Consider the following 10,286-nt stretch of genomic DNA (forward strand, 5'->3'; position numbering starts at 1 on the left):
TGTTTGTGTGTGTACCACATGAGTGCTTTGCGGCTTTTTTTTTTTTTTTTTTTTTTTTTATAATTTTAGAATTTTAGAATCCCAACACTTACAGGCTGGAGCAAGAGGATTGTTGCAAGTTTGGGGTCAGCCTGAAGTACACAGTGAGTACCAGGCAAGCCAGAGATGTATGATAAGACCTTGTCTCCAAAAACAAAAAAGACAAAACAAAACAAAACAAAACAAAAAAACAAACAAACAAACCAGAAAAGTCGCCTTCAATGTTGGACTGCTGCTACATATTACACCCTCACATTTAGATCACCCTAAACCAGCGCTTTTATAGGAGTCTAATTTTAGTCACAGTAACATCTTTGAAGTCCCTTACTAGTCTCTCCAAAGGGACAGGCCTTTTTTCTCAGGGTAGAGGCTCTCAGGCAAATCTGAACAAGCTTTGGCCCATTGCCTGGCCTAGAGCTGACCCCGAGAACCTGAGTCCACTGAAGGACGACAGCTGGGAGTTTGCAAGAAAGGGTCCCAGTGTATGAACTGTTTAGGGTGAGTGCCCAGCACAGCAAGCAACACAGGCCTACAGCCTCAGCACTTGGAAAGCAGAGACAGGCAGGCCTCTTGAGTCTGAGGCCAGCCCAGTCTACAGGTCAGCCAGGGCTACACAGTAAGACTCTGTCTCAGGAAGATGAAAAAGAATTGTTTAGGCTGGGGATGTAGCTCAGTGGTAAGGTGCTTGCCCAGGCCTCACAAGCAGAGCTCTGGTTTGGGCATAACTGGGTATCTAGCAAGGCATGCTTATAACCCTAGCATTCAGGAACTGGAGGCAGATTTGAGACCAGCCGGCTCGGAATACAAGAGAGCCTATCTCAAAAACAAAAGCAAAAAACAAAAATGAAAACAAAACAAACAAACAAACAACCCAGCAGGGGCTAGGGGTGCTTCCCAAGTCTATTAGGACATCCTCACGGAGGAAACTAAAAGCATTCTGGGAAAGATGTTTGCTTAGTGCCACTCTGCCGTTCCCATTCCCAGGGAAGCGCCAAGGAGTCACTACTGCAGACTCTGGCCTAAACTCACCCCCAAAGTCTACCCTTTTTTCCAGGTATGGTCAGCACCATGCAGTCCCATGTGGCACAACCAAGACCAGAAACCAGGTTTCAGCCTAACTCCTCTTTGGAGTAAAATGTCAACACCAGCTGGGTGTGGCAGCAAAGTCCTGTGGACCCCAGAGACTGGGGTAAGAGGATGGAGTTGGAGCCTGCTGGGGCTACATAGCGAGACCATACAAAGCTCAAAACTCCAAACCCAAAACCCAGCACCTGGTCCAAGCAGGGCTGACAGCAGATACCTGTCTGCCACATTGGCTTCTGTAATAGCCCGGGGTGGCACCTTCCAAGGGCAATTGATTCTCCCACCCGGCAGACGTTTGAAATCAAACTGGCAGCAGATCTTGGGATCGGGGCCACAGGTGTGTGGAACGTCGTAGCTGTAGAAGGGCATCATGTGGCAAAAGATGTCTGTGCTGGAGTCTGAATCTACAGAAAACATACCACAGGGTCAGCCACTGGCAGACAGCCTGAGAAGCTGGGCACAGGGATGTAAGAGGTGTGCAGGTTCATGTCACCCATAGGCAGCCCTGAGAGACACTGAGGTTGCATGTATGTAGGCTGAGAATAGGACATGGGGCTCCCAGGTCCACAGCTCCTGTGGGAGATGTGCCCACAGAAGCCAGCAGAGGTCAACATGACTCCACTGCTACAGTACCCATGCGTGCCCCTCTTGGCCTTACCCCACATCTGCCTCCACATGAACTCCAGGCTATGAGTGGCAGCAAAGTGCTTCTTGATGGCATAATGCACCCTCTGAATCAGCATGCTGGTCAGGTTGGCACGGCGCAGCAGGTAAGGCATGGTGGAGCTGTGTCCAAAGGGGTCCACTGCCCAGCCTGAGCGCGGGGTTGCACCTAAGGACGGCACAGAAGTCAAAGGCCTGAATACCTTGGGGACTGGCCCCTGGCCTCTTGGTGCCTGGGAGGCCAGCTCCTGCCTCACCCATCAGACAGGCTGCATGAGCCTAAAAAGGAACAACTAACTCCCTGCCAACCCCTGGACCTCACAGCACCTTGCCCCACACCAGCTCTGGGGCAGAGTCGAGCTCCCGTGCCTGCACTTACCCAGGTTTCTCTCCAGCCACTGGTGTCCCTCAATGAGCTGGTCAACCAAGGCAAAGTAATGGGAGTTGGCCTCGTCGGGCATCACCCATCCGCCTGTCGCAATCTCCAGCTGCCCATTTCCCACCAGCCTAAGGATGAAGCACACTTGGGATGAGGCGGGGACCTTTCCATTGGTCCCGGCAGCCAGAGGATGGCAGGGACTGCATGCAGTGGCCTCCACCAACCAGTTCACCCACGTGATGTGTCTGATAACCAACAGCGTGCTCACTCAGCCTCCTTTCCCTGCAGCCCACTCGGCCCTGTCTTGGTTGGTTATTTCAGGACCCCCTTCTGTGCTCAGAGGCAGAGGTCCCACACTTCTCCCTCATTGCCCCAAGCATTCGATTTCTCTGCACACTAACAGACCTTCAGTTCCCCACTCCTGCCACAGCTCAATCTCCCTGCCAGCTTGTCAGCCACACAATGAGACAAGCCCAACCTACCCATCTGGGTCTTAGATAATGACCGACCTTCTCACATCTTCCCAACCACCACTGACCTTCGAACTGCTGCCCTCTTTTGGGCACTGATGTTGTCCCACCACTTGGCGAAGAAGGAGACTTCTGCCCAGAGAAAGCGCCGCCGGGGGTCTTCCTGCAGCTTGGACACCATGCTGTTGAGGATGTGCTGGGTCTGTTCCGTGTAGTACTTGTCAAAAGTCTTGATCCAGCCTGGGGGAGCCAACACAAGGTCCCCTCAATATGCCACATACTTCAGTCACACCCTCCTCATGCCTGTCATCTGAAAGCTGCTGGCCCTTCACCTGGATCGTTGTGGGAATGAGGCACCACAAACACTTGCAGGTCTTCAGTGTCCCAGTCGTTTGGGCTGTAGGAGATGTCAAAGCCTTGCCTCCACACGCCACCCTCCACATTGTCAAACGGCAAGTCCTCAGACACAGTTAACATCTGCAGGGGAGGAATGCAGCTCAGTGCCTGTCTGAGTGGGAGAGGGTCCCTGCCAACTCCAACTCTTACCTGTAGTTCTGGCTTCTGACCCCGTCCCCCCAAAGCAAACTGGCAGTCCTGGGGGGAGACGGAGAAGAAGCTGGGCCGGGGCTCCGGGAGCACAGCCCAGGAGCCGTTGGCAGTATGGTAGGGCAGCAGGGCTGGTGGGCCCTCTGCATTGGCTGTCAGTTCCAGTACAGAGTCCTTGATATGGCTTATGATCTCATGGTTTTCCTCCAGCAGTTGTTCCAGCTGTTCAATCCGGTTCTGTAGCACAGAAATTTGGCTCTGGGAAAAAAAAAAAAAAAAAAAAAAAAAAAAAAAAAAAAAAAAAAAAAAAAAAAAAAAAAACAAGAACAGAAAGGCATCATCACTCAGGACCAGGCGGTGTGACTCTGATTGCCCTCTCCTCAGATGTCTCAAGCATGGTGCTGAGGACTGCGTTCAGCTTAATGGAAAAGCAATATGGTGGTCAATCAGCATCTGCCAGAAACTTAAGTCAGGCTATCATTACACAAGGCAACTTTCTTGTTCCCCTCCTCCTTCTCCTCCTCCTCCTCCTCCTCCTCCTCTTCTTCCTTCTCCTCCTCCTCCTCCTTCAGCATTGTTGCTTTTCACTTCCTGTTACAGCTAGGAGCATAGCTCCCTGATAGAGCATGTGTTTAGCATGCGCCAGCCCTTGGGCATCCATCTCCACAAGAAGGACAAATCTGCCTAGGAATGTCCCTGGGCTACAGATACATACATAACTCAGTTGTAGATCGTTAGTGTTGCATGCGCGCATGCCCATGAGGAGGCTCTAGGTCCAATCTCTAAGACAAGGGGGGAGGGGATTGCTCTTGTCCGGTGCTGACAAGACTCTCCTGAGCCCAGGTGACTTGCATTTGAAGAAGAGAATGAGGCGTGACTCACCCTGGGGAAGTTCCCACCATTCTGATGTCTGGCAGGATCATGCTGCACTCGGTCCAGCATGAGGTACAGAGAAAAGACGGCCACACAGAAGATAGCAGCCCCACACACCGTCACCTGCTTTTTCAGCTTCATACTGACCCAGGAGGCACGTTCCTGGCAGGAGAGACACCACCTGTAGGTCTGGCATGCAAAACCCTTCTGTTGGTGTTCCTAACAAACACTCTGTGGATTCCCAAGGAGAACCGACTTGCTCGACTCAGGGTAAAAAAAGCAAGCACGCTTCCAAGTACCAAATCTTGGCTATGACTCCCAACACACAAGTAGCACATATATTTGGGGCTGGTCCTGTAGGAGAGGAGTTCTGTTTCCCCTCAGCCCAAGCTATAGAAACCAGGATGTGGGATGTGGGGGTGTAGTAGGTAAAGAGGCACTTGCAGCCAAGCCTGACAACCAAAGCAGTTCATTTGATTTCTGAGACGTACATGCACATAAATAAATGTAACACATTCAAACAAACAAACAGGGATAACAGAGCCCCAACTCTGACCCACACTTCATTACAAAACCACTGATTGATTGCAAACAGCTTGCTCAGGACTCTGAGAAGGCTCTCCCAAGCCACGTGTTTCCTCCCTTCAGATGTATATATAAATACAAGAGGTTTTATTTTGTTTGACTTAGGGGTACAATCACCAGCTGGAGAGACAGACAACCCCCCCCCCACACACACACACACCCTGCCTCCCCTGTGACCTCCTGGGGCTGACTGGAACTCAGCAGAAACAGTGCCTGGCCCAGATCCTGTCTCAGAGAATACAGAATGGATTTCTTTTAAGAGAAAAAGAAATGCCCATGTTTCTAACACAACCCAGTTCTAGGATTGTCCCCGTCAGTACTGATTCCTGCTGTGCAAAACTTCCAGTCCTGGCTTCCAGAGTGCTTTAAAGGGACTCTTAGGAAGCTAGCGGCGAGACTGATAAAGTCCCCAGGGTGGCGGAAGCCAGGCACAGCGGCTCGGAAACGGGGCAACTCGAGACGACCCACAGTGCCCGCCGCCACCGCCCGCGAGTCCCCACTTGCCTGCCGGAGGAGGGAGGACGCTAGCTGCTGAAGGCGCGTGGGCGGGACCGCTCTCTGGAGTCTGCTCTTCGGGCCCTGGTGCTGAAAAGCTCTGTCACCTCAGCCTGCGTCCTACTTAATGCGATCTGATTCCGCTCAGGAGCCTCCGGGCAATATTTTTAGTCCCTGGAGATTGGGTCCGGGCCAAAGAGGGCGGAGCTAGGGAGCAGGAGCTGGGTCACCGTGGGGCAATTACCTGCCGAGATGTAACCCCCCCCTCCTCCGGCCCGCCCAGCCCCCCTCCGGCCCTCGGGGCTCAACCGGCACCCGGGGGCCGCAACGCTCGCGGCCTGCAGGCTGGAGTCCTCGCCCACGCCCCGCCTGGCCCGTTACCGTACGCGGCCGGCCTCCGCGCCGCTCGGGACCCGGCCGGCCGAGACGCCACTGCTCGCATCCCCGGGGACCGCGGCCCGCGCGCAGGCTAAGACGGACGCCTGGCCACCCACCGCCCCTGCTCGGCCCCGCAGCCGCGCTCCCGCGGGGGCCAGGGCCGCTGCGCGCTCCCTGCGCTCGCCCCGCGCCTGTGCTCCCGCGCTCCCGCCTCCACGGGGCCGAGCGGTGCGCCCGGCAGGAGGAGGGGCGCGGGGGACCGCGCGCAGCGTCCCCTAGTGCCGGGTCCCGCCGCTGCCTCGCCCCCCGCCGGGTTCCGCAGCGCCCCCTGGCACCCGACTCGGTCGCCTCCCGCTGGGTCGGTGCCGGGGTCCGCTATGGCTGCGGGGCGGCTGTGCGCAGCCGTTGACCCGGCAGGGCGGGAGTGGCGGAACCCCAGCAGGGCCGCGCCACTGTTTCTTGTTGTGTTTTGTTTTTTGGGTTTGTTTGTTTGTTTGTTTTTTCTTTCTCTTGGTCTTCCAAGAGTAAGATTTAGGCAGGAGCAGAAAGGGCAAAACCGTGCGGTGCTTTGTGGCCTCCCTGCCTGGCTCAATAGTGATATTTCTTAGTCAAAGGAATAGTGCCTCCCTCTAGGTTTTGTGAGTTCCGGGTGGCTCTGGCTTTCCTGACACTAAGGGCGAAATGCATACCATCCGGTTAAAGGTTTATTGAGCATCCATGTTTCCGATTTACATGGTAAGATACCAAACTGCAATGAACATCTCCACAAATTCCACAATTTTCTTCCTTTTAAGATTAATGTTTGGCTGGATGTAGGAGCCCGTGCCTAGTCCCAGCACCTGGAAGGCAGAGGCAGGCAGATCTCTGAATTCGAGGCCAGTCTGGTTTACATTTTGAGTTCCCGGACAGCCATAGCTACTTAGGGGAAAAAAAAAAAAAAAAAAAGATTGCTAGATCGTAGTGGCACACACCTATAAATCCTCCTGTCTCAGACTGACACAAATTCGAAGCTATCTTGGACTACACATTTGCAATCCTGTTTCAAAAGAAAAAAGATTGCTAAAATTACTGCCTGAAACTGAGCTGGCCTACTAAAAGTCCAACTCTTGGGAAGTTGAGGCTAGAGGATCCCAGCAAACGGACACCAGCCTGGACTATATAGCAAAACAAATATTACTCTCTGTTGTAGACTACCCCTAACCCCAGGTTCACATCTTGAAGTTCTGTCCCCGGATTTGACCATATCGGGAGGTGGGGCTTTGGTGAGATTAAGATTAGCTCATGAAGGCAGAGCCCTTAGAAAGCAGATTATCCTGTCCTTATAAAAACATCCCAGAACCCAGGTCCTCAGCAGTCAAGAAACAGAGATAAGGCAGATTTTGGTGAGTCCCAGGCATGCCAGCCTGGGCAGCATGGTGAGACCCTGTCTCAAAATAAAATAATAGCAACCCAGAAGCCAGTGAGGTGACTCAGTGGGTAAAGATGCTTGCCACCAAGCCTGACGACCTGAGTTTGATCTTCAGAGTCCATGTGGTGGAAGGAAAGGACTCCTCTGATCTCCTACATATGTGCCACAGTGACTGCAAACACACACACACACACACAGAGAGAGAGAGAGAGAGAGAGAGAGAGAGAGAGAGAGAGAGAGAAAACGAACCAAGCAGTTTGTAGCTACAGTGGCCTCCAAGAAGGAAGGGGCCAGAAGGGAGCCTACATGCCACGGAAACAGGAAAAAGGGGTGGGGGAGCTGGACAGGTTGCTCAGTGGTTAGAGCACTGGCTGTTCTTCCAGAGGTCCCCAGTTCAATTCCCAGCAACCACATGGTGGCTCACAACCATCTGTAATGGAATCCAAGACCCTTTTCTAGTGTGCATGAAGACAGCTAAAGTGTATTCATATAAATAAATAAAAACTTAATTTTTTTAAAAGGGGGATATAAAAAGGCAGTAAGGTGTAGTCTTTTACAAAACGGGGATGAGGGGTGGGTCTTTCTCCAGTCTGCTGGCCTCCTCTGGCCTGGGAGAGAATCACAGTACACTTGTGGTCCAGCCTCACCATACAGCAATAGCAAGTACTCTGCCATAGCTGTTTGCAATGGTGCCATCCCCCTGCAATCCAGCTTCCTGTGGATCCAGCTAAGAACAATTTTCAGACCCATATTTAGGAAGAGGATTGTCTACTCTTCCTAGATACTGGTGGTATACTTTTGCTTTTATGTTTTGCCTTGAGACAGGTTCTTTTTTTTTTTTTTAAAGATTTATTTATTTATTATATGTAAGTACACTGTAGCTGTCTTCAGACACACCAGAAGAGGGAGTCAGATATCATTACAGATGGTTGTGAGCCACTATGTGGTTGCTGGGATTTGAACTCTGGACCTTTGGAAGAGCAGTCGGGTGCTCTTACCCACTGAGCCATCTCACCAGCCCCGAGACAGGTTCTTTCTGCATAGCCCTGACTGGCCTAGCACTCTCTTTAGTCTAGGCAGGCCTTAGACTCTACTTAGAGATCTGCTTGCCTCTGCACTGAGATTAAAAGTATAGGCCACCATGTTCCCTCTTATCTGCACGTTTAAAGCCATTTTGGTCTACATAATTCGTTTCAGGCCAGTCAGGGCTCTGCAGCAAAACTATCTCAGCAAAACAAAACAAATGCTTAACAGAGTTTCTGTTTTCTGTGCACATGCAGACAGCTGTGTCAGACACAGAAAAATCAGTCTACCCTCAAGGTGGTCTATCCACTGGAACTATCTGGATTTAAGTGCCTACACCATATGTCCTGGGAATCTCTCGGCCACTCGGCTGTCCAGTTAGTGTCCAGAAACATTGGCTGCGTTTCTTTGGCCTTGTGTCAGTTGTGGTCTTGAGGTTTCTCGTGTCAGTCCCAGGTGGCCTGCCACATCCCGGGTGACAGTAGCTTCCGTTTTTGCAGAGCACTATTAGTTCTGCCCAGCTGCTGTTGACCATTGGCTTTTGATGGGAAGGTTCCTTATCCACGGCATCTTGTCGGACCCGTGCTCCACTTACAGGCCACGGGGTTCTTCCTACACAAGGTGAGACACGTGGCACCAGCACCAGGCTGCCAGCCTGCCGGCGTCTCCTCATAAGTCAGTAAAAGGGTAGCAGGTGCTTTTCTGATTGATGCTTGCCAAGCCAAGCCGCAAAGCCCCCTCTTTGCCTGTTGCCTGAAGTTCCCTTTTCTATGCAAAATATCCAAGCCCTGGCTTCCAGCCACAGTTGCTTACTGCACTCCGCCTGCTGTTTAGTTTGCTTGATCAGTCCTCCAACCAGGTCCAGGTTCCCAGGAGCCTCAATGTCCCAAGTATCTCAAATGAGCGGCCACGCGGGTCCTCTGTAAGAGCAGCAGGTACTTTTAATAGCTGAGCTATCTCTCTACTTTGGTTTCCACTTTTAAAATTTCTGGGGTTTGAGACTTTGGCTGGCCTGAAACTCTCTATGCAGATCAGACGAGCCTTAAAGTCATAGAAATCCACCTACCCCTGTGTGTGTTTCAGGGTGGAGCACCAGCAGAGGCCAGAGGAACAGCTTACAGCTGTCCTTCCACCGTGTGTGTCCCAGGGATCCAACTCAGGTCACCAGGCTTCATGGAACACACCTTCCCTCACTGATCCACTTTGCTGGCCCAAAGGGGCAGTTTTTTGTTGGGGCCCTGCTTATAGATGGGTAACTGTAGGGCAGCAGTTGTCAGCCTGTGGGCCTGGCCCCTATGCCTATCAGATCTCCTGCATATCAGATATTTGTATTATAATTCATAATAGTAGCAGAATTGCAGTTATAAAGCAGCAATGAGATAATTTTATGGTTGGGGTCACCACAACATGAGGAGCTGCACTAAAGGGTCGCAGCAGTAGGAAGGTTGAGAGCCACGGCCGTAGAATAAGCTTATGAAGTAGATGCACGCTCTCCAGTGCCCCTTTCAGATAGTTTGCTGGAGGTGTTTAGTTTGGGGTTTGGTAATTCTGAGACAGTGTCTCTCTCTCTCTCTCCTCTCTCTCTCTCTCTCTCTCTCTCTCTCTCTCTCTCTCTCTCTCTCAAATCGATCCCTTTTTAAAGATTTATTTGCTATGTACTCAGTGTTCTGCCTACACACCAGAAGAGGGCGCCAGATCTCAGAGACGGTTGTGAGCAACCATGTGACTGCTGGGAATCTCTGAAAGAGTAGCCAGTGCTCAACCTCTGGGCCATCTCTGCAGCCCGTGGGCGTAGCTTTCTCTGAGCTGAAGATGAACAATTTGTGCCTCTGTACCCATCTCCCTAGTGACAGGCTTAGAGGTATGTGCTGCTGCTCCCAGCTTGCTGGGAGTTTTAAGTCAGTCTGCGTCCTTTGACCGTTCAGGAGTTGTTCTCTGGGCCCTGGCCCCCACGATGCCTAAGCAACTGTCCATTTTGTAGCCGCGGTCATGTTTAAGGCCATCTCATCCACACCATTTGCCCTAGGTACTTTCCTGGTTGGGTGATGATCTCGACATAGTGTTTTGGGTGGGATCTATAGTAACTAGGTTGATTTATTTTGTGGCTGTGACTTAAATACCTGACAGGAAATATAGATAGATTGACGGACAGACAGACAAATAGATAAAATGGGCAGATTTATTTTCACAACTTTCAAGGATTCGTCATGGTAAAGAAGACATGGCAGGACAGAAATAAGGACCTGATGCTGTGGTTCAACATCTCTCTCCCCTCTCCTCCTTCCTCCCTCCCCCCTCCCCTCTCCTCCTTCCTCCTTCCCCCCTCCCCTCTCCTCCTCCCCCC

At 51.8% G+C, this 10,286-nt stretch overlaps 1 protein-coding gene across 3 annotated transcripts in view; it reads right to left on the reverse strand.

Moving 5' to 3' along the window:
* Positions 1-5,862, reverse strand: part of Man2a2 (mannosidase alpha class 2A member 2) — a 20,793-nt gene extending 14,931 nt beyond the window's left edge. The window contains exons 1-9 of one of the 3 annotated variants that reach the window (XM_029479781.1): positions 5,515-5,862; positions 5,143-5,307; positions 4,063-4,242; positions 3,181-3,438; positions 2,967-3,111; positions 2,703-2,874; positions 2,165-2,292; positions 1,781-1,954; positions 1,340-1,526 (exon numbers count right to left, since the gene is read on the reverse strand). In XM_029479781.1, coding sequence (XP_029335641.1) covers positions 1,340-1,526; positions 1,781-1,954; positions 2,165-2,292; positions 2,703-2,874; positions 2,967-3,111; positions 3,181-3,438; positions 4,063-4,194 — 1,196 coding nt within the window. In that variant the 5' untranslated portion in view covers positions 4,195-4,242; positions 5,143-5,307; positions 5,515-5,862. Of the gene's footprint in view, positions 1-1,339; positions 1,527-1,780; positions 1,955-2,164; positions 2,293-2,702; positions 2,875-2,966; positions 3,112-3,180; positions 3,439-4,062; positions 4,243-5,142; positions 5,341-5,514 lie in introns of all 3 variants that reach the window. The other 2 variants (XM_029479780.1, XM_021167655.2) reach the window with 2 other exon arrangements.
* Positions 5,863-10,286: the final 4,424 nt, after the last annotated feature.

The sequence above is a fragment of the Mus caroli genome, chromosome 7 (assembly GCF_900094665.2).
Source record: "Mus caroli chromosome 7, CAROLI_EIJ_v1.1, whole genome shotgun sequence".
NCBI classification, from domain to species: Eukaryota; Metazoa; Chordata; class Mammalia; order Rodentia; family Muridae; genus Mus; species Mus caroli.